Here is a 24,266-nt window from a genome sequence, read left to right on the forward strand (position 1 = left end):
TTACACACTCTTCTCAGTCTTTACATCAGAGCCAATAAGATGTCCAGATATAGGACAAGATATGACACCTCTTGTTAGTGTAAAACTTAAAAAAAAAAAAAGAAAAAGCTTTAAAGTTAGCCAGTAATCAAGGAAACGTTCATTACTTCCTACTTCTGCTACAAAAACGTCCATGCTTAAAGTACACCGACTCCCCTACACAAATAAAGCATAGTAATTTGTTTTTGTTGTACAGTTTTGGCAATGATTACAATGCCTGGTAAATGCACACAAGTTGCAGCTTTAAGAGCAAAACAAAAAACCTTAAAGGCTTGTCAGAAATGTATATTGTCATAATAGTTTGTTATGTATTGGCACCCCTATTTCTTTGGGAAAATTCTCAATGAAATGTTCAATCAATGAAACCTAGTGGGGTTATTAAGGAGCCAAGTGGAAATGAGACAAATTTCATGAAGATCGATCAATTAAGATAATTTTTCTTCCTGCTCTCATTCAAGACTTGGCAACATTGTGTAAATACTAAATAGTGTTTAGCAAATGAAATGAACTGATATTTGTCAATGATTTAGAGAGGTTTATTTTTATCTCATATAGAATCATATTGATCCAGATCACATCCAAAAATGTAATGGAATCTTCAGTGGCGTGAGGTCCATCTTTGGTTAAAATTATTTTGACGATATACTTCCAAAAGATAAACTGAACAAATGCTGGTGAAAATGTTCCCTCCCTGGCAGAAATAAAAACCCAGAGCTTAAGCTTTCAAAATGGAATCTCTCTACACTGTCAGGACTAAAGCTATAGTCAAGTAGCTTGCAATGTTTATTATATGTGCAAAACAAAGTTCATAAAATGCACAGGTAGGACAAAAGAAACCATAAAAATTTTTTTGAAACACCGTCAGAAAAAAAAAAAAAAAAAAAGTTAAAAGCAGGAACAAATTCAGTTTACAGGAAAAGGAAATTTTCTCCATTGTTTGGCTTTTTCTTGAAACAGAACAAACAGTCTCAAAAACCTAAAATAATTTGGTTAGTCAGTTATGTTTTTAACTCCAAGATGTCCTTGGGCTTTTTGAAAGGCACCCTTTAAGAAAATGTATTATAGTTCAGTGCAACAAGTTTACTTTTAAAAAGCTCCTCTCCCACAACTGTTCATCCATCAATAGCAATCTCTTCCCATATAGTCAATGCCACCAAAAATATCTAGAGCCTTACTTTCTGAAAACAGACCAGATGTTCACTCTTTGTGCCAAAATAACCTGCATGATTTCATCTCTCCTAAAATTAACTCATTTTTTTTTTTTTTTTTTTACTTGAAACTTGTCCAAAATGCATTTGTACTAGTTATCAATCTGTAAGAGCCACAGCTGCAATGTAGTTAATAGTCCAAGTCTAATTATTAAACTTCACCATGAGATACAATGACCCAAACAAGTATTTTGGATTTAATCGGCATTTTAAAAATCGCCAATAAATTGAGGCTGATGGTAAGCCACTTGAGTGCAACTACAGTTAGAACTGGCAAAGACTATTGAAAATCTAGCAATAACCATGAATTGGAAGTTAATTGGGCTAGTTTAAAATATGAACTAGTAACTTAAAGCACAATTAGTGTGTGCTCACGCTCAAAAAACCAGTCCCATCCATTCAGATGGAATGCATCCATATTTAAAACACAAACAAAGTACATTAAAAAAAAAAAAGTTTATTTTTCCTTTAAAGCCAGCACAGTCTTCAGTACATCTGGAAACAAGAAATTGGAAAAAAAAGGTTTAGTCTTTAAATATTGTATGTTTTGGAAAAAAAAAAAAAAAGGCAGACTTACATGTCCATCAAAGCACCGCTGTTTACACATTTTTTCCCTTGGCTTACAAACTTCTGTAGAACACATGAAATAAATCTGAAGAGAGAAATAAAAAAATAAATAAATAAATAAATAAAAAAAAGCCGTTAGACAACGCTCCAACATCTTTAGTAACTTGCACCCTGCTAGCCAAGAGTCTATGACTGACTTCTTCATCAAGGTACTTATTGGTGGTCTGCTCCATGAACTGGAAAGCGTTCACAACAAGCCGTCTCTGGTGGCGATTGTTGGGAAGGTCAGCGACTTTCAAGATGGCCACATTTGGATCATTAGGATTGGCACATCTGAACACACAGAAGGGTCAGGACAGTTTCCATGAAGGCATCTGCAGTGACTAACCGTGCACTCACCCTTCATAAACAAGCACCAAGGCATTGTTTGCAGAGCGAGGATAAGCCAGGCAGTAGTTCACAATAATTACTGCATCTGGTTTAGGAGACTTAAGACGCAATTCAAGATACACGGGCTTTCCCAGGAGAAGCTTCAGGGGCTGATGGTATGTGGGAAGGTACTTTGAATAAGTACTATCTGTAGAGTTTACACAGAACAGTTGAAGAATCTCAAAATGAAGGCACACCATTTGGCTCCTGTAATGTAAACAAACCTCGAGCAATCCTTAGCTGAACACCATACAAGCCATTTGACAAGATGGATGATGGCAGACTTGAACTGGGAGTTTTAACCATGTATCCAACACTGGCCAATGACTGCTTTGCAGGGCCACATTTAGTGTAGCGGCATTCAATCATGAACCTATTAAGATAAAGGATTTAGTGAGTTGAGAAAAAAAAAAAAAAAAAATTACATCTCCATAATGAAATGAAACTTGACAAACCTTAGGGGATCACATCTGGTAATTATACCATATTTGAGGTTTGATGCACGAACAACAGTTTGTACTTCAGCCAGGTAGATTTTCATCTCACCAACATGCTACCAAGCAAAAGTCACAATTACCAGAGGGAAGCTTATTGGTCACCAACTACAATTGAGGTAATATTTGTATTGATGTCGCACAAAAACTGTATTTCACAAAATTAAGGGGCATTTGAGATGCATGAAGGCTATGCTGAGTCAGGCTCCATAACAAACGTAACTTACATATGCTCGAGTTCCACATTCGTTGACTTTGAACTTAAAAATAGCCACGTCATTATTGACGATTACTGGCTTGCAGTTTGAATGCCCAGGGATGACGAGCCTTCTGGGATTCACAGGAACGGAAGAACCGGTTGCACGAATGGCAAAAACAAAATGTTGATCTGCAGTGCACTCTAAGGGGTAAAAGAACATTTTATACAAATTCAAAAAGGGAACCAGAGTCGCTTGCCTTACCATCCAATGGGTAGTAGCAGCCATATGTAGATGCATCCATGCAGCAGCCCTTCTTTATACATTCAGTAGAAGATAAGTGGTATCCACAGCTCACCCTCTCTCCAATTGAGACAGCACAGTCTGGGAACATTTAATTGGATTTTTTTGACAGAAGACTCGGGCAGACACCTTAAAGCTCGAGATGCGAGTGAAAAGTTAAACTCACTGTGTGCCTTTGGAGGCGTTGACGGTTTTGATGGCCTTGACGGCTTTTTCCGCGACTTGCAGCATCTTCGTTTGCCACCAGCACGAGGCTGGATGTGAAAGTCAACCTCACAAGATACAGTAGAAACTTGTGTCTGGCCGGCATCATCAACAAACTGCAACTTCAGACTATAACCCTCAGGCTGAAAAGAAAAGCATGGCATCACTTAAAACTAATATATATATATATATAGCTGAGAATTGTTTCACATACAGTATCCTTCACGTGACAGCTGTCAAAGGCAATAGTCAGTGTGTCGGTTGAGTTTATATAATAACCACAAGACTCTGGAGCATCTTCAACATGCAGCGTCTCTTTCAAGCCTGGGGGGGGGTAGATATATATGAATATAAATTCACCAACATCAGTACATAAATGTTTTAAGAATATACGTACCCACAACAGCGAGACTACTTAACAATTCTTCAGGTAAAGAAATTTGGAAGCCATTTTCACTACAAACCACCTTCAACTCAGATGAACTTTCACTGGCACGCCCGCTCCAGCTGTGCGGAAGAGTATCTTCAAACTCCACCTGAAAGTCACTTCCTGTAGCTTCAGCCCATTCTGTGGGATCAGAATCATCTTCGTCCTCCACCTCTTTCTCCTCCTCCTCCTCCTCCTCCTCCTCCAGGCTGTGGTCTTCAAAGGGGTCAAAATGTGCTAGACTGGTGGCAACGCCCTCCGCTTCTGGATCTGGGTCTTCTGTAATACGGACCTGCTCTTCCTCTTCTTCATCATCATCCTCATTAAAGAAAGCATGAGGATCTAGTTTAAGGAAGAAAAAAAATAAACATTGGAAATTTGGTTAACATATGTAAATAATGCTTTCACTAATAAATTACATCCCTGCAAATTTCACTTGGAGAAATATTGTCCCACACAAGCCAATTTAAAATGCTTTGGGAGAATAGATATTCAAGTTTAATATAGTTAACCATTTTTCTCAAATTGAGGTTCAAAACAAAGTTTTCTGTAGCTTTAGTTTTTTGATTTAGGGCAGAGTGTCGTCAACCTTTATGAAACTGTACTACTTAAAGGATACTGAATAATTTGAAGCGCTACCAGTTTGATGTACACCTTCACTTTAAAGGTAGGGTAGGCGATTTTCAAAAGCTAGCATGTAGCCTCCATGATGGCTCTGCCTTTATCCCTTCCCCTCTGTGCTCAATCTCACTCACATGTATGTGCACAGCTGCTGCAGAAGAGGAGCTCAGTGCTTGTATTGTGTAGAAACTTCGTTGCCTCATTCAGCAGTAATTACACAATAAACTTTGCCATCATATATGTTAAAAAACATGACTAAAAACTGTTTTAACTCTGTCAGCGGTGACGCGCTCAGTGTGAGCTCATGCATGCGAGGGGTCGAGAACGAACAGGGCGAAGTGATTGGTGTAATTGATGTTATTACAGATTTACACCTGCTAGTTGACAGATTTTCTTCTCCTTTTTCAGAGCACATAAGATCTTAATTTCTGTCAGGACATAAAAACAATTTCAACCGAACACTTGAAGCGTATCTGAAGGGAATCGCCTACCCTAGCTTTATAGTGTAAGATAATGAGGAAAACTAGTAGTAACTGAAGGTAAGAAATGTTTCCACACGCAACACTTTCATTCATGCAATAATTTCATTGGAAATCTTTATGATCCAATTAACTAGTAGTCACTAACAACTTCAATTGTAAAACTGTACAATAACAGTTTAGAGATATATTAGAAATATTTACTTTATTTATTTATTTATTTATTTTAAATAATCTGCAGCTTCTTTAACAAAAATCCTAGCTGCAACAGTTGTCTAAATAGAAAAAAACTAAAAAAAAAAAAAAAAAAAAACTAAAATAAAATAAAAAAAACTTGTCACGTGCAGCATGTACTCTGACAGGTTTTAACCGGATATGTCCACATTTCACTCCTGTTGTAATGTCCGCCCATGCAGGTCTGTCCATGTGTCCCACCTGGTGACGTCTCTTCAAGGCTGTCGTCCCATTTCCCGGTTTGGAATCGTTTTAGAAGCTCTTTTTCGTCTATGCGCTCCCATCCCCGGACCGAACCCAGCAGAGACAGCACTAAAGTCCCACTGAGCACCAGAACCAGCAGCAGGTCGACCCGGTTCTCAGCCATGGAGCCCAGTGATGCGTGTGGTCCGCTGAGAAGGGCGGGTTAAAGAGGAGGCCATTGTGGCTGCTACAAGTACTCTCAGGTAATTATTTACACCTGCTGCTAATTAGGCAGCATTTATAACTCTCAAAGTTGGTCCATTTTATGCTTATTTTTAAGTTTAAACTGTGGTCACTGATAAAAATAGACATAAATACATGTTTTTTTAAAAAGCTCTATCCAGAAAATGTAGTCACAAAAGTTACTTATAGAACAACAACACAAATAAGCTTCATTTACCAGAATTATTATATGGAATGTAATAACATACAAAGTAATAAAATGTCAAACCCGTCAATGTCCGGTGTAAGCAAAAGGTCTTTTTTCAAGTTTTGATGTTCTCCAGGACTTAGTGGGTCTTTAACAATTGATACATTATCATTAATATAACAGTGGGATTGCGAACATATTTTATCTCATAGGACAAAAAAACTGGATCTGAAGTCAATCACATTAGAAAAATACAGATTTTTAAAAGAGAAATCAATATCCAAGCAATACATGACAATTTTGATTAACTTCAGGATCTTGACCTAAAAATTCAATGGTTTTGCAAGTGGTTTCTCTAAAAGTAGCATAGTAATTTGTGGGAATTTTGTGAGATTGAATGAAAATGTCAGGTTTCAGGGAAAAAAAAGAGGTTTCTTGCAACAATTTTCAATGTAAATAAAAAAACATCTAAAATCATGTAAAAATGAGCAGAGAAAATTTGAGAGCCTCAACACATGTTTGGGGTGTTTATTACGTGAGTTTGGGGGGAATTAGATATCTGTAACTGAATTGTATTGAGATTTACATAAAGATTAATGTCTTTTTTTTCTGTAACCTTTACTTTGTAACAATCCTCCAACCAGCCAGATTGGATGCACTGGCAGGCCGGGTTTGGCCCCTGGGCCTTGGGTTTGAAATGTCTGGTCCTTGTCCTTTGCATCTCATATATGTCAGATTGTGTACACTGATTCTATGAATGTGGTTAGAATGTTCGCTTCTAAATTGAACGTATGTGTAGAATCAGGTAAATGTGTAACACAGTCACACAGCATTGTAAAAGGGGGGGGGTTGACTGAGAGGTGAAGGCAATGATTCTTGGAACAGGAAACAGAAGAAAACAAAAGACCCTGCCAGTCACCCAGTCATGCTGGTTATCACGGGACAAGAAAATGGAGTTGGTGATCACAAGATCAGCAAATGGTTAAGTGGGGGGCTCCAACCCGCACCCCTCGACTCTGCGTATCAGGGTTATTGATTACGACATACACCAGGGTTATTGATTGTTAATAAATCTGTTTGAGAAAGAAATTGACTAATGTCCAGGTCATTAAAATATCCAACAGTGAACAATGTCACACGTGGATGTTGGAGCTTATTCCGACAGAGCAGACTCACTTGTAGCTACTTTAATACATGTTTGAACACTGTGAGGAAACCAGAGTAAAGCGATATAGTTTTTTGAGAGAACATTCAAATCCCACATAAAAAATGGCCTAGAGTATCAACATTTTGTGCTTTTCGTCCTGTTGTACTCTGCTATTCTTGTTCCCACACATCTAAAAACTATTCAAGAATCAAGTCCTGTCTAAGAAAAAAAGGAACTTCTAATAAACATATCTAATTTTAATTTTTAAGCTTTTGTAGTGGCATCTCATTAGGACAGCAGCTAAAATACACTCTTTAGTTTTCTTTACAGCATAATTCTTTTGATTTAAATATTTATTTTTTACCTCAGATAGTCAAATCACAAATCTAAAATATTAATAAATTGGCCAAACAAGGCATTAAAGGTTTAAGATGTACGTTACACACACCCATAAAAATATAGTTTACTTGGAATTTAGTTAAATTCAGAGCAATTTCAGACATCCTGTACATTGCACATTTCAAAATATTCAAGACAACAAGAAGACTTAAAGTTTAATTGTTAAATAAACCATGATCTTAAAAATAAATAACCAGTAATGTTGTATTATTCTTTATTTACACCTTGTATAGAGCATTTAGTGTCCATTGGTCAAACAAATCCACTTCTTTAGGCAGTTTTCCACTTTCCACTACATGTAGAGCAGTATTTTAGTACAAGGTGACTTAATTAATTTTCTTCAAATAAACTCAAAATACTACAGAAATAAAATAATCTTGCAATACATTTCTTTGTATTTGACTGTTTCACAAATAAAATAACAGACTCTCTGGTCTTCGTCTTTTAAAACTGAATTACATCCTACAACGATTTATTTTAACTTAAGAGACAAATGTAAAACTTTTAAGTAGCAGAACAGGAAAATCACTTGTAAGAATTTGCTTTGTGTTTGGGCAAAAAGTTGAAATTCTTTGGGACGGGTCCAAGAAGCATTTCACTGGGGGAAAAAGATAAAATGAAAGAGATTAGTGGAAAAAATGCTCTAGTAGCTTAGGATTTGCTGTTTCCAGCTACAGTGAGAGGCTCACCTAATTCTGACCCAGTCCCCGACATTTTGACTCGCCATTAGTGACTCCAGGTAGTTCCTCCCCATGTAATACGGAGGTCTCTCATTGATCTTCTGAGGCACCCTCTCCAACAGGCCCACAGGAATATATCTAAGACAGGTCAAGACAGCAAGTAAAGAAAAAAAAAAAACACCTTCAAATTTTCACTAAGCATTTACTTTATGTATTGGACCGTTTCTGTCACTTTGATTGAACTGAGATTTCTACAAATGTGATGGTTGATTCCCACCTGCACATAAAAGAGAGCCATTCCAGCAGGAAGTTCCTGGTTTTCTCCACTCCTCGGGTGTCGGAGCCCCAGTGCTCCAGTCCAAAGTTGGTGAAGTCTTTGAGCATGTCTAGTCGCTCCGTGGAGGAGATGTCCCAGTGTCTGCTCTCTTTTATCTCAGTGAAGATCCACGGCTTAATGAGAGCTCCTCTGCAAAGAAACAAAATATTAACAGGTTCAAAACAACACCACCGAAGTCAATTTTTTAGCTTTAAAATGTTGACATAATGACTTTTTTCCCTCCATTTTTGTTATCCTTAAACACAGTGATCTTAAAAGCGGATGTTACTTTTAGTATTAAATCACAACTGTTAAGGTTTAAGTTCATCCAGCTCGCATTCATTCTGAAAATAAAGGATGGAGGGTTTTGTTTAGGAGTTTAGATTTGTAGTTCATACCAAGTGTATTCACATCAAACCAACCTTGCAATCATAATACCAGAGACACCGGTGTCTTTTGCTTTAACTGCATCTTCGTAGGACAGAATATCCCCATTACCTGTAATAATAAAGGTAAAAAAACAACACTGCACTCCATGAAGAGCATTGGTTTCAAACTACGGGCATTATTTTAAATTTAACAACATGGCAAAACATACTGGACAGCTTTCCACAATAAGAGAACATCATCACTGGATTGACATTCCCACTAAAGATTTGCAAAACAAGATTTTTTGCTTTTTAGGATATTTTTTTTCACCAGTACGTACCAAACAGAGGGACAGGACTGGCCAGCTCAGCACAGGTATTGATGTAGTCCCAGTCTGCTAACTTAGTGTAGCGCTGCTCCCTGGATCTGCCGTGTAGCTGTAAGAACAGGATAGCAGAGAAACTGTCCCATCAAATGCAAAGGAGACAATCACACAACCAAAGGAATGACCAAACTAATTCACACTTTGAGTGAATCCTTAAATCCTTCTCATATAACAAATAATTATCTATAAAACAAAATATCACAGTGACTGTTTACAATACCGAGTTATTGCAGGGATTGTTACCTTTCTCCTATAAACATTTCTCAACTATTACTTTTTAAAAAATGTAATAATTCACAACATAAATCCAAGTGCACCCTTTTCAAGTCCTTTAAATATTCTTTAGTCTGACTAATACAGGACTTACTGTTATCATGGACACACCCCAATTCTTCAACTCCGGAATGAGTTTGTGTGCAATGTTGGATTTCTCGTGCACACCAGTGCGAATCTTGACAGTTAAAGGGACGTCAAGGACCTTGAGAATGCAAATCACATGTTTTAACCCAACCTTTATTTTAGACCAAGTACATAATATTTAAAAAATGCCTTTTAGGGTTTGATTTATGGTCTTAGAAGATTAACATACGTAATTCATTCCTTTGACAATTTGCTCAAACTTCCTGGTTCTTGCCATCAAGCCGCAGCCTCCTCCCTGACACAAAGAAAAACAGACACATGTGCAAGATGGCGGTTTTTAGAGAACACCCTGCAAGCTCATCAATGGCAATGTCCAACATAGCTGAGAGTATGGAGCAGCCAGGTTAGTGGACAAATGTACCTTCTTGTACACAAGATCAATGGGACATCCAGAGTTGATGTCCACAAAATCCACTTGTGCATGGTTGTTAATGAGCTCCGCACACCTCGTCATGGTGTCGGGGAAACATCCCTCAACCTTGAGAAACAGTTAAACCATCAGTCCAACAGCCCGTCTTCACTTAACTACAACCACTAAATTAAAGAGACCGTAAGATACGCAACAATCACCTGGACACCAAAAATGTCTTCACTTTCATGCCTCTTCAGCAGAGCCCATTCGGACTGCTGGCCCTGCAGTAGATTTGTGCACATGGCCATCTCCCCACAGGTGATGTCTGCTCCGAAGCGCTTGCACACACGTCGAAAAGGCAGATTCCCACACTGTGGAACCCAACAAAAACCTTTAGTCAAGTCAGTTTATAATGTTTACTTCTGTTCTGTTCCTTTGACTCTTGTAATGCTTACAGTTGTCAGAGGAGCGAGGTAGAGCTTGTCTCGGAAATCCACCTGTAGTACAAAGAGAGAAATGAAACAAGTATTGGTCAATAATCCATCCCACTGGTGATGTCATGTGAGATATTAAAAGACATAAGATGGGTTTAGTTAGTCTGAGAAGTAGTAAGGAATACCTGCTTCTTTTCACATGAGCGCAAACGGACGACGTCCACATCAGTCAGGGGACCTGCAGTCTTTATTGCAGGAGGCTTTTCAGGGCTGATCTGCTCCTAGTCACAAAGTGACCAAAGGTCAAAGATGTGCACAACACTACTAAAGCTGCTGCTTTTTTATTTTAGTGGTAAAAATTATTAGAAACAAGTAAGTGGTTCTGCTGTCAAGTAGGAAGCATCACCTGTAGTTGTGTGGACTCGATGGATGAATGATTTTCTGAAGGAGGATCTGCAGGTAAAGGAGCTGCACAGGCCTCAACTAGACAAGTGGAGAGAAAAAACTATTAATTTCTATAATTAAAAAAAAAAAAAACCTTAACATTTACTGAGATCATCATTTTACACATGCTTTCAGTAAACTTTAAAAACTGTAGAATCTCTTATTTTCCACTGTGATCAGCATTTATACCTTGCCTGTGCTTTAAAGCTGATATCTGGAGTTTCTGAGAGGACGTCTCGATGTCCCGCCCTCAACAGCTCCACTTTCTCCCCCTGCCTCTGCAATCTACCAGAAGCCACGCCTCTACGTTTGTGTACGCGCTTTGCGGAACACACGGTCGCATCGGGTTGCATTGACATAGGTTTATGGGTCATCGTGGCGATGGACATTTCTGAGATAAGAGCTTTGGAGCGCTCCTCCATGACGCTATGCTGCTCAGTGATACCTGTTTGCTGTTGTTACGCGCGTCCTTGTTTCCGTGCACAGTTTACGCACGCGCATTCCCTTTGATTGACAGAGTCCGCTGCAGGAAGTCGAAGCCTATTAGCTGGGCAAACTCGGCGCTCGTTTCAATTTATAGGAGTTTTATAGTGGTCTATAGGATGATTCCGGGTCTTGTATACATTGATGTATATGAATGACCACCCACAGTCGATCATAGTACGACTAATTAGGTATTCTTTCAAATTTAAAAAAAAATTATACATGAACATAGATTTCTCAGAAACTCCGAATATCAGCTTTAATAGGCATTAGGCTTTTATATGGATCTGACACATGTTGACAGTAAAATCAGGAGTTAAAGACTCTCTGGCCTGTGTTTCCGACTCAACTTAAAACTTTTCTGAAACATCTTTTATTTTAAATTTGCATCTATGATGAATAGTTTAGTATTTAAGTGGTAAGTATCAGATCCTAAATCTATGAAGTCAAACTCAAAGCTGATTAAACTGAAATGTATTTTTAAAAAAAAGTTTAATATGTAGAAGAAATAAAACTAGGCTCGTGCACGCTCTGTTTTTTCAAAAAGTGGAGAGGGTGTTTCATTTCTAAACTTTGGGAAAATCCACCTCTATACCTTTAACAGAAGCCTTACCAATTTTACACATTAACACCTGAAAATGTGACATAAAGTTGAACAACTGTTTCATTTTTGTATAAAAATAAAAAAAAAATAATAATCTACCTTTGCTTTTGGGTTCTGTTTTGTCTTTGTAGTTGGAAAATGTCTTCAGGTAGTCTTCTGACTTTTTGAAGGACACCTGACGCTTCCTCAGACTATTCTGGAGATCTTTGGTCAAGCTGTTCTTCACCGGAGTCCTGTTCTCATAGGTCTTCATAACATCAGCCTTCTCCAAGGTTTGAAAGTCTGCCGTGGTGTGTGTCTTCCCAAAGCGGCAGGAAAGTCCGTACTGACACTTTCCGAATGTGTCAAAGAGGTGGCAGCTGTCGCCGATGTCGGGGGGCTTTGACGCCATGTAGTCGGCAACGACGTGATGGAACTTGCATTTGTCCCCGTAGAAGCATTTCCTGTTTCCCTGAATGAGTTTGATGAGCAGACATGATGTTTAATGAGCATTAGCAGATAGAAAACACAGCATGTGCAGCTTTTTGCGAACATGCAGATGAATAACTTTCCTTCAGATGGCTTCATACCTGAATGACTGAGACACACAATGGTTTCTCCTCGTACATTGTTGGCTTCCTGTGCGGTCTGGACTTGTTCTGTCCTCGAAGACGTTTTTTATCTTCAGGGTCCCACTTAAGCTTTTTGACCTGCGGCTCCTCAACAGAACTCTCCTTGGTCTCATTGTTGGTGTCATTATTTTCATTGGTATCATCTGGTTGACAAACTTCATACTTAGCATCGATGAATGTGTGAAACTTGTCTTTGGTTGTCAGAAATCTGTAAAAAACACAAGAAGAAGAAGAAATAATCTAATTTTTTGAAGCAGTAATAAGAACTGTAGTCTCACAGAAAATCAGTTCCTGCATGTGCAGCTTCTAATTTACAAATATTATTGATATAATTAATAGGAACCCTGCTTTGTAGCAATAAGCTAATGTGATTGATGGATGCTCAGTGTGAATGAATCATAGTTACTGACTCAGGCTTTATAGCAGCTTCTCCCTTTGCAGCCACATCTGTCCCTTTTGCAGCGCTGTCGTCTGCAGCCGCCTCCATGGATCATCCACAGTTGTTCTCACGTCTTATTCTGAAACTATTTAACACAAGATTTGAATCATTAAACTGATGTGAATTCATGTCGGCAAAGTGTGTTCAGGAAGGTGACAAACTGCAGACAAAGAGCAGCTGCTGTGAATTAATATGTAACGTGTGGTATCACATATTATAATCATCATTAAACTTTATTTCTGACACATACATGATCCATAGCATATACAACAACAGACATATCAACAAATAAGACAATAAAAAAATATGATCATCCATTGCCATATACACTAAGTAGGAATCGACCGATATGGATTTTTTTAGGACGGATACCAATTTTTTTCCCCCATCAGCCTTTGCCAATGACCGATACGGACTGCCGAGTTTCTTGAGCCAATATTTGGAGCCGATACTACTTTCTCTCCCTCAATTTACATAATAAAAATTACACAATGATGATGATAAATGGTACGAGTCTCAATTTTTAAAAGAGGAACATTTATTGAAATTAACAAAGGTTAGGTAGAACGACAACAAGCCACCCTCAAGCATTAGCAAGAATGCTTGAAAAAAAGACTTTGTCATGTCAAATAAATCAAATCTGCTTAACATCATGCTCCACTATTTTCTCCCAAAAATTCAGAAATGGAGATGAAATCAAACCCTCAGGAAAAGCATGTTCCTTTCTCTGATATGCAAGTGGATTAAATTAGGGTTTGTATGAAAACAAATTAAACACAAATTGACTTTCTAAATGTTTTCTATAAGGAAAGCGACTTTTGTTGCAGCGTCTGGGGGCTGCTCGGTCGTGGGGGGGGTTGCCTGGGCTTCCTTGGCCCTCGCTCTTTCTACTGGCGTGGCTGCATAAAACATTTTTTTAACAAATATTGAAAACAGGTGACGTAGAACAAGAACAAGTAAAAAAATATGTCTGCTCTCTGTAAATAATGCGGATCGGCCGATGAAGATTACACGTTTAAAAAAACAACAACGATGTATCGGTCTATCTCTAAAACCAAGGCACCAGTGTTTGACTTTCTCATATTTAAGCTATATATATATATATATATATATATATATATATATATATATATATATATAAATTCAAAACAGTGAGACATACTGCACATATATATATTTCTGCATATTACATAGTAAGCGGCCTCATGTTACTCACAATATTCCTCTAAATTTTGTAAATGATCGTTTAAATTGCAGTTTTCAATTAGTTTATTCAAACTAATATTTCCCTTCTCAATGTAAAAGGTGAGAGGTAATAACGTAATGTAATGAAGTCATACGTACACATTAGCATGTTGTGACGCAAATACATCGTGTTGCCTTGATTTAATTACATAAACACTGTTTTATTATTATCGCACTTCCTTTCTTGTTTTGCATTAGCAACGTGTACTTTTATTTGTAATCACGATTAACCAAATATCTCTCAATCTTACGTTAAAAAAAACACTTTGATCGGATTGTTTTGATCCTATTCAAACTTTTAAAGGTTATGTTAAAAATTAAACTCTTAAGTTTAATCAGACAAGTCTCTGCAGCTGTGTTAGCCATGTGTAAAAAAACAAAATAAAACAACTTACCTGGAACTGCTGCAATGCACAGTGAGTGGCTGTAATAGTGTAAAATCAGCAGCATGTATTACTGTAGCAGATCCACCACTCCAGATTTAAATAGAATTGTAACTAAAGTTATCTGACTGTAAGTACAGCCCTGCGGTAAACCATGCGGATACTCCGGTGCACCTGCTCAGCGCGGCTCGGTGGAAACATTTGCGCTTAAACAATGGTTCCGCACATTGTCTGCAGTGCAACTGATACTGTGATTATACGTTTAAAAACAACAGATAATCACATATAATGTACTAAAATCATAATATAAAAAATAGCACATGTATTTGAAAGTCACCGGTAAGGAATGAACAAAATAAGTGATTTATTAGTTTATTTGTCACGTTAATGAACATTTCTGTAAATGTGTCAGTATTTCAACTGTTGTCCCTCCCTGGGCAAGGTGAAAAATGGCAACAACAACTATAAAACATACACAAAATGTAAAAAGTTGAGGCTACATACATACATAACACAGCATTTGTTCATACAATTCATACATTGATAACATCTGAATGTTCGTTCTGTGACTTACACAATGGAAGAGATTTTTAGTGCAAGGGCAGAACATACAGTTCAGAGGACATTATGATGATAAATATGTACAGTTATTATTTAGAAAGCAACAGCTGTTTAGAGGATCCTGACACTTGGCTCAGTCATGCACCAGGACAGGGGTCTGCAACCTTTACTCTCAAAAGAGCCATTTTGCCTCATCTCACCTGGATTAAAGTCCTTCCGGAGCCAAAAAAAATACCATTTTAATAAAGAGTGTATAATATTCTATACAGTTAAAGTTATATAGAATAATGTTATGGACAGAAATATTTCTTTTAGATAATGTATTTGAAGGGCTACAAAAAAATAACTTGAATTTAAAAACACACGTCAGTCAACACATGCTGATTTCTTGCCACATATCAAGCATGCATATTTAGCCGGCCTGATAGCAGTTAAATGAATCTGTCCCCACACAATTAAAATGTATATTTACTTCCAGAATAGTCTTTTAGTTGATTTAGTTATCTTACCTGGGATTTAAACCTTAAGGGTAACCATAGGTGCAAGGAAAGTTAGTGGTCTGTAGATGTTTCAGGAGGTGAAGTAGGAAGGTGGCTGAGTTATTGCACAATGTGATTTATTTTTAGGTTGACAAATCATATCGCGATTTTATTTGGTGTCAAATTCATTAATCAATACCCTCTGTAAGAAAATAAGTCTTTATTTCAATATTTTTGAAAGCTATAGGGAGCCAATGCAAAAGAGTCAAAGAGCCACATGAGGCTCCAGGGCCGCAGGTTGCAGACCCCTGCACCAGGAGATCTGTAAGGTCTAATGAGCACATTGTTGATTTGATTTTAACCAGTTTTTTAATGGAGTCCTGAATGTGTTAAACGTGGGGAATTCTCTTCTAGTGAGAGGGATGCTGTTCCAGATGTTACAGACCCTGACTGAAAGAACATAGCCTGGCCAAAGGTGGTACGTCTGTAGGGCACTTTAGTCTCCTCTTACCGTAGACCAAGTGGCTCTGCCAGAAGATGATTTTTATGAATGTCCTTAATGGCGGGTGGTGCAAGTGCATTGAGTATTTTATAAACCCTTCGAGCAAATTTGAGGTATTTAAAATTTTCAAAGTTCAGAAGATTGTACGTCTCAAGAATGCGACAGTCGTGGTATGAAACAGGTTTTCTGGCAAAAAAAAAAAAAAAGTCAAGCTTTTTTATATGATTCTATTTGTCTAAAAGTGGTTTCATTTGTAAGAGTCCAGTTTGTAAAACAATATTCTGTGTGCGAGAACACCATAGCATGCAGAAACATCCTAGCAGTTATAATTGTTTTAGAAATTTTCTTGACGTGACTTTTGAACGTGTTGCAATATATTTTAAGTATATTAAAATATATTAACACATATTAAGTATTAGTTTTAAAATAGTGGCATAAAAAGTGACACCTTAATATGCATTCCTTATCCCATGCTGTAAACAAGTAAATGAGCCAATCACGTGGCATCAACGTCATTTACATACGTGGACACGCTAAAATTCACCTCATATTGGGGAAAAAATATTTAGAAAAAAGTAACTTTTGGTTGAGTATTTCAGAAACAAAATTAAAAACTTAGCAGGTGTAATTAAATATTGACGACTGAGTAATAATGCAGGCCATAATTAAAGGCCAAAAAGATAAAACCATGTCAAACTATTGAGTCTAATATATTTTAAACACAAGGTGTGTAAAAATATACAATTAAAAAATACATAATTATGAAGGAAAAAAACTGACAGATTTTCAGAAAATATTTCCAAATAAAAAGATCTATTAAATGTTTTCACCACTCATGAAATGTCTATTGTCCAAACATATGACTTGGTTGGAACCAACTGTTGTATAATAAATAATAATGCGTTTTATTTATAGGCTTCTCTCTTAACTCTCAAGGTGAAGTCACAATAAAGAAAAAAAATGATTTCAGTGTCAAAAGTTCACATCAAAAATATCAGTGAAAACAGTATTGATGCGAGTCCTAAATGATGGAACAGTATGTAACTTGTCTCTTTATTGAACTGATGCTGAACCAAAAATTAAGTTATCTCAAAACAAAAAAAAAGACGTCAGAGTGTTATTTACATCATCAATGATTTGATGACATGACACTTGTATATTTTAAAACATACAGCTGACAGTAATATTCACTCTTCTGGTGACTCACCAAGTCTTTTGATCTTTGCAATGAATCGCTTTTGACTCATGTCCAGGATTTGGATGCCCTTTGTCTGGAAGTCATATCCAACTTTCTCTAGTTCGTTTATTTTTGCTGTAATGTTCTGTGTGCTGTAGTCCAAAACTTTGGGCTTCTCAATAATCTGCTTCATAGTTATTCCTGCTTTGAGGAGGCAGTCGAGTTTCGAGCTCAGTGTATCTTGACTTATTTTGAGAATTACCGGATATTTTAGGATTAGCTTTTTAATGTCGGCATTTTGGGAGCCAAGTAAGGCAAACGTCTGCTGCAAGTTGGAACAACTATTTTTCAGATACTCATTAGAAAGGTACAGAATTTCTGCTCCGACACCTTCAAGTAGAGACAGCAGCTCTGAATTGTTTAACTTCAGCGAGGCTCTCAGGTGGTCAATGTTCATCCTGACTCTCTTGGTGCTTCTGATGAGAATATACAGATTTTTGGATATGACGTTTTTTACAAACTGCTGTGGATTTTTCCCACCGAGCTCCACGCAAATACCCTCCAGAAACTCCACCCTCTGCTTGTTCAGCTCCAGGCTGTTGGAAAAGGTGCGCGGCGCAATCGTCAGCAGCCGATGAATATCTTTGGTGTCGAGTCCGAGAGAGATCAGGAAATTCATGTTCTTCTCCAAGCTCTCGTTATCACTAGAGCGAAAGAAAGACTCAGGTGAGCGATCCAGGATGCTCAGGATCTCTGCGTCCGTCGGGATAATCTTCCTCCACAATGTCCAGCGTTCATCCAAGTGTGAGATGGAGCGGGTGATGGAGCGTGGATATCGGGATATGACGCTTGCGATCGTATTGCAACTGGCCCCTTTATAATGCAGAAACGTAGCCAGGCCTTGTTCGTTGGTGAAAACTCTACGGAAAACCCCCGGCTGACGCTTTTGTGCCATTTGAGTATCAACTCCCATTAGACTCAAACTGTCCACCAGAGATTCATTTTCAGGGCTTGCGGGCCTATTTGATTCACCATCTTCTGCTGCAGAACAGCAAAACGTCGTGGAAAGGCTGTTTGTTGATAACTGCACTGAAACAAGTGGAAAGGTTGATTGAAATGTCAATGAGCGATGGAGGCTGAGGAAAACCCTTAACCCTTTTGAGGCTGCCATTTTTAAATAAAGGAAAGCAGTGATTCCTTCGAGAGTGGGATGAGTCTGATGTATTTGGTGCGACTGAAAAAAAACAAGCAGAAACAAAAGAACGATCAGAAGCAGCGTAAGACACATATTTACTTGGTTTAAGAGTAATTATAATAACATCCTAACAGTTTTTCTATCCTTCAGTTTATCATTTACAATTCAGTGTTCATGACGACAGACATTCCCAATTGTAGAGAAAAAAGGAGATGTCCTCCATTAAAATGAATATGAGTGACAGCTTCTTGGAGCAAGATGTGTTTGTACAATTGTGATTTAGCCATACAATCAAATTATTATTATTATTATTATCAAAAAGTGATAAAAGTACTCATCTTCAGTGCTCAAGTAAAAGTAAAGATACTTGAATAAAAAAATGACTCAGTTAAAGGTTAAACTATTGAAGTTGCTCCCTGACTTTAGTAAAAGTAAAACAAAAGTACATGCGACCTAATGTGAAATTATAATGTCTGTAAAAAGTCCAAGTTAACTCTATATCAGCACTCGTGAAATGTCTTTTGTCCAATCAAATTACTTGAAACTAACTGTTGTATAAAGCGATTTATTTACAGGTAATTTATCCAAAAGATGCCTGTCAGAGTAACTGTTTCTGTCTTCCTCCCATTTACTTGCTAAATGACACCCAAAATTGAAAATTTGAAATGTTACATTATTTATGTTATTTTAAAACGCCATGTGTTACTGTACCTTAATTAACATAGACTATTGTTAGTGAGATCAACATGACTGACAAAGCATATTTATTTACTTAATGACCTTCTTTCGATAGGGAAAATATATTATAAATACATTAAATTACTAAGTTTGAACTTTGTCCATTAAAGGAATCATGACAAACGAATATATATATATATTTTTTTATTTATTTATGTAAAAATGATTACATTGATGATTGATTCACAGACAGAAACTTACCTTTAGTTGGATTTTTGTTCACTCGTGCAAACGCACGGTTTGTCTTTAAATGCGGAAGCGATACTTTGTCATAATCTCGCGAGATTAATATGTGTCACCGTAGGGAAACACAGCGCCACCTCGCGTCACGGAGGATCTATGGCACGTTTCTATGCTGTGGACATTTGTCTCCAACCAGCAGATGGAAGTCCAACGCTTTTTTATGGACCCAAAAAGATGTAGTCAAAAGATGACTGAATTTCCATCTATTTAATTAAACAAAATCCGGCCAATATACAACAAATAAACAAACACAGTACATAAAAATGTATACTATTACAAGAGCTGGAAGACGACTAAATATTTCAGAAGAAAGACAATGCACAGAAAAATTCAACAATTAAACAAAAACTAGAATAACAGAGCTTTAATTAGACCCTAGGTTTCCAAAGTGGGGTACGCAAATTGTCATGGCTGTACATGAATAACAAAAATGAAATTGTAAACTATAACATAAATCAACCAGCAGTCAGGAGCCTCAATACATTACCACAAATTACACATTATGTACACGATGTAAGACTACCCATGGTGACAGAGAAACAATCTCAACAAAAAAATAAAAACAATTTACCTTTCTTACAAATTATTGTTCTTTTATGTTCCTATACATTATTATTCCTCAACAGGATAGGTACAATTCAGAGACATTTTCTTGTAGGTCTACATTGTATGTGACATTACATCAGTGGTTCCCAACCTTTTTTGGGTTGTGACCCCATTTTAATGTCACACATTTTTTAGGCGTTTCCAGATACTTTTTCTTTCTTTCAAGAATTAGCTTTTGATCATGTTTGTTGTTGTCAGGATTAGTGCACAAAGTGACAAGTTGCATTTTATGTGAACTCGATTTATATTTAAGAAAGTGAAAGCATCGAATACAGTTATTTAAGATAATTTTGTGTGTGTAATTTGAAAAAGAGTAATCATTAAAACATTTTAAAAATACATTTTTATTCAGTATTATTATATTATAATAATAATAATAATAATTATTATTATTATTATTATTATAAATTACTAGACATTTCAGGGGATCCCACATGGGGTCACGACTCCAAGGTTGAAAAACACTGCATGTGCAGCGGTAGTTGGTACATGACTTCAGGTTAAATGTCTGAAGGGGTACGGAACTGTGAAAAGTTTAAGAACCGCTGAATTAGACCATGCTCTAAATTCATAATTTGATTTTTTTTGGTGTAGAGAGTAGGATTTTTTTTTTTTTGTTTTTTTGTTTTTTTTTAAAAAAACAAACAAAAAAAAAAAAACACTAGTAACAATAACATTGCAGCCACCATCACACTTTTTGTGGTTGGTATTGTAATATTTATTTTAAGTCGAGGAAGTATAGTATGTGTCACTATTTCCCAAATGTCCAATTTAAAAGTTAACTTTACGGAAAACAAGAAGAAAACAGCTAGTACCAAAAACATGATTAGAGTGCAAAATAGAGAAAACCAATAACTTATAATTTTGATATTTGCAAAGTGCTTTATTGAGACATTTTGCTCAAGAAAACATGAGAATATGAACGATTCTAGCAGGGATGGAACCTTTCCTCTCGTGACCACTGAATTTAACTGAGGTGAAACATGATGCATTTCTGCATGCATAATAATTTGTTATAATTGGCCAGATGTGAATAACTCATTTTGTACCCAGCGGATGTTCTTCCATTGCCAATGAGACAGTACATGTGTCCTGACTCACAGATTGGCTCTGAACAGCCCACTGACCCACAAGTACCTCTCTTTACTGATGAGCCACAGCACTTATGAATATTTTATTGTGGCAACTGATATCATCATTAGGCAAATAAGCTTTCACTCTGTCCTGGAAGGCTGGAGTGTGTGGTGTTTCACTGCCTGCATTGGTCAAATAGATTCTTAAAGGGGACATATTATAAAAAATTAATATTTGCAGTTTTTTTTATCACATATGAGGTAACTTGAGTGTCCACCGGCACACAAACTTTCAATGAATCCATCCAGTTGTTTTTTTGTGGTCTTTGTAAGTCTTACAACACAGAGAAAATTGCTCAGTTTCAAATTTTCCAGATTTGTGACATCACAAGTCAAATCGGGAAAGAAATTACCCTCCCCTTCGCTGGTAACCCCACCCATGGACTCCACCCCCAACCTGATGAAAACTTTTGCGAAAGTCTGCCATTGTTTTTCTCGCTAGCGAAGGAGTGATGGCTACCATTAAAACTAAATACATATGTTTTTCTAAGCAGTGTGTTGAAAAACGTGGGTAAAGCTGGGAACACTGCATATTAAATTCTAAATCAAAACATAAAGGAAAATACATTTCAGTTATCTGTAGAGCTAAGAGTCATTAATCAAGCAGCGTTCAAACCAGTTATAATAAGACTGTTCTGCCTTTAAAGTATAAGGTAAGGTTCGTATACCTTTTTTTTTTACATAAATAGACTGTATTTTCTAATAATTTGCACTGTCAGATAAATCTGAAAACTAGAACTGACTGATTTGGAGATATTTATTACATTTAACTGTGGCATTTCTAAAGTGATATTGAATGACTGAATCTAACATCCACCAAAGTAACAAATAATTGAACAAGAAATTATCCACTGCACTTTGGATTTGCTTTAGTTTAGGTTTGTTGGAAAAAAAAAACATATATATATATATATATATATATATATATATATATATATATATTTGTATGTATTACCTCATAGGTAATCTCCATAGGGATTAATAATAGATCTGTTTTTTTTCCTTTAACAGAGTTCAAAAAGACTGACTTTACTATAGCTTTATGGTTAGAAACAAAACAGTGTGTCACACACAGCGAATCCATAATCTGAATTTGCCGAACTTAAATTTAATGGACGTAAAGGATGTTTTGTTTGACAACAGCAGATCTTAAAATGAAAGCAGAAGGTGTTGAAGTTTTGAGGTGGGGGTCCAATCTGATACTAGAGCTTTGACCATAAAAAACATGGTGTACACAGTTAATGTGAACATTTTTACTTTCACTAGTAACAAATTATTGCTTAACCTCTCAACATTTCAGGACCGTATTTATTATTTTATTTAAGAAAATATATATTTTTCATCATGACTTTCAGTGAAAGTCTTTTTGTTCCTTTGTAAGCATGTATTGATCATACTGGCACTACTCTGCTTTCCCTGAAAGACTTTTAGGATATTTATAAAACTAATAATGTCCTAATGCATAACTATGTATGCTGATGTACTTTGAAACTGACTCAGCATTGCCTCCTTTTGCTGTGGTCTCCAGAGTAAAGTTGCTTGGGTAACTGCAGACACACTACTCCGTGAGGGAATGAATAATTTAGAAACTGTTGAAACTTTCAAATGATCAGCATTTGCCGTGGATGATTCTTGTTGCATCTGCAGCTCTCTCCAGGAGTGAGATCAGGTTGGTGAAGATGTCCAAAAGAAGATGGGTGGAATTGAAGATCTCTCAGACGATAAGCTGTTCGGCTCCTGTCAGCAGAAGACTCAGGCCATCATCTCCTGCTGCTGCTGCTGCAGGTATCTTTCTGATCTTTAGTATTTACTTTCAGGATTTAGGTTTTATTAATATTCTAACAACACAATAATATTAGACAGGCAGAGATGATGAAAGTGGATTTTTTTTCCCCCTTCAGTTCTTTGTTATTTTAAATGGAGCTAAACTAGTTACATCTGAATTGTTTTGCACACATTACATAAATTATCTGGATTTTAAGGAATTTAATTGTTTGTTTTTCATGGTATAAATATTTTATATTTTATATTTAACAATTCCCATCAGAAAAAAAAAAAAAAACAGGACGTACATAATGGTATTGTGGAGATAAGCTAATCTAATTTCTAGAGGTTTGAGTTATACAATCGCAAAATTTGTTGTTCATATGAATAGGAAAAATGTGAGTTAAAGTGATAAAAGTGCATGCCATAAAGTCTCAAAAAACACCAACTTAAAGTACAATAGGAGTCTCATTGTTTCACAAGAAAGGTTATTAAAATAATTATAGTTTGAACTAATATTGCACTGTGACCTGCAGAGCTTTAAAAAATAAATAAATAAGGACAGCTTCTATTTTTATTCTATAAAATAAGATTAAGGTATGTCATATGTGTGTCAGACTAAATTATTGTCCATAGCACTTGTGTTTATAGCTCCCATGTGTGGTGAAAACTGATACCAGCATCTCATATTACCATAGTCTCCTCCAGCATCCCCATCACTGCTCTAATGTTTCCTCTCTGAAAGCTGTTGTCGTAAATAGGTTTAGAATAGTCCAGTTTAAGCTTTTCCTGTAAATTATGAGGCTGGAGCTCTTACTAGCAGAAAACATCTTGGATGAAAATGATTTGATGCATTTGTTTATTTACTTATTTTTATTTATACCATAGTAGTTCCTTAACAATAAATGCCAAAAAGAAGATGAGTGGCATCTTACTGAGTTATCATGGAAATTGAACATGTGTCTGTAAAGGTAATTAGACTGTCTATAAAACAGTGACATTGAACCAATCTCAAACCTATATGAGTTCATCCAAAAACTACAATTTGGGCCAATATAAGGTTATAAATTTTGAAGCCCTCGCCAAAGAAAAGAGAAATCTTCAAATCAAATAGAAAATAATGAAGTCCAAAATATGTAAATTACCATGTTTTCCAATCAAAACTAAAGAAAAAATGTTTTGTTTGAACTGAAGCCTCTTAATTTTTATACATTTACTGTATTTTTAAGGTCGTCAGCCATGGCTTTATTGTAATGCTAAATGTTTTGACAGTCCTTAAACGCACCACCATTGGACCGCCAGTGGGCGGGGCAGTAAATGCACCTTCTCTACGTAATCTCAT

General features: G+C 36.6%; 3 protein-coding genes across 4 annotated transcripts; all 3 read right to left on the minus strand.

Annotated features, from left to right (window-relative positions):
• Positions 1–1,720: 1,720 nt before the first annotated feature.
• LOC114472595 (zona pellucida sperm-binding protein 4-like) lies at positions 1,721–5,634 on the minus strand. The gene is made up of 11 exons (XM_028461911.1): positions 5,404–5,634; positions 3,978–4,210; positions 3,404–3,584; positions 3,199–3,318; positions 2,965–3,137; positions 2,699–2,796; positions 2,468–2,616; positions 2,214–2,391; positions 2,012–2,147; positions 1,825–1,899; positions 1,721–1,742 (listed from the first exon to the last, which is right to left on the minus strand). Exons 1-11 carry the CDS (start codon positions 5,567–5,569, stop codon positions 1,734–1,736), a joined length of 1,518 nt encoding a protein of 505 aa, XP_028317712.1. The 5' UTR covers positions 5,570–5,634; the 3' UTR covers positions 1,721–1,733.
• A 1,927-nt stretch (positions 5,635–7,561) lies between these two features.
• Positions 7,562–14,704, minus strand: dus3l (dihydrouridine synthase 3-like (S. cerevisiae)). Of its 2 annotated transcripts, none has more exons than XM_028461958.1 (16): positions 14,539–14,704; positions 12,870–12,983; positions 12,418–12,667; positions 11,948–12,299; positions 10,724–10,800; positions 10,503–10,592; positions 10,339–10,380; positions 10,102–10,254; positions 9,893–10,009; positions 9,701–9,766; positions 9,479–9,589; positions 9,067–9,163; positions 8,780–8,855; positions 8,319–8,507; positions 8,051–8,179; positions 7,562–7,959 (listed from the first exon to the last, which is right to left on the minus strand). In XM_028461958.1, the coding sequence occupies exons 2-16, from the start codon at positions 12,944–12,946 to the stop codon at positions 7,887–7,889; spliced, it is 1,899 nt and encodes a 632-aa protein (XP_028317759.1). In that variant the 5' UTR covers positions 12,947–12,983; positions 14,539–14,704; the 3' UTR covers positions 7,562–7,886. The 2 variants fall into 2 exon arrangements, with proteins under 2 accessions (XP_028317759.1, XP_028317758.1); XM_028461957.1 differs by having other exon boundaries at positions 10,503–10,598.
• Positions 14,705–16,670: 1,966 nt separating this feature from the next.
• On the minus strand, positions 16,671–19,437 carry mterf1 (mitochondrial transcription termination factor 1). Its single transcript, XM_028461482.1, has 2 exons — positions 19,380–19,437; positions 16,671–18,479 (listed from the first exon to the last, which is right to left on the minus strand). The coding sequence occupies exon 2, from the start codon at positions 18,414–18,416 to the stop codon at positions 17,256–17,258; it is 1,161 nt and encodes a 386-aa protein (XP_028317283.1). The 5' UTR covers positions 18,417–18,479; positions 19,380–19,437; the 3' UTR covers positions 16,671–17,255.
• Between the last annotated feature and the right edge of the window lie 4,829 nt (positions 19,438–24,266).

Source organism: Gouania willdenowi, chromosome 11 (assembly GCF_900634775.1).
Source record: "Gouania willdenowi chromosome 11, fGouWil2.1, whole genome shotgun sequence".
Lineage (NCBI taxonomy): Eukaryota > Metazoa > Chordata > Actinopteri > Blenniiformes > Gobiesocidae > Gouania > Gouania willdenowi.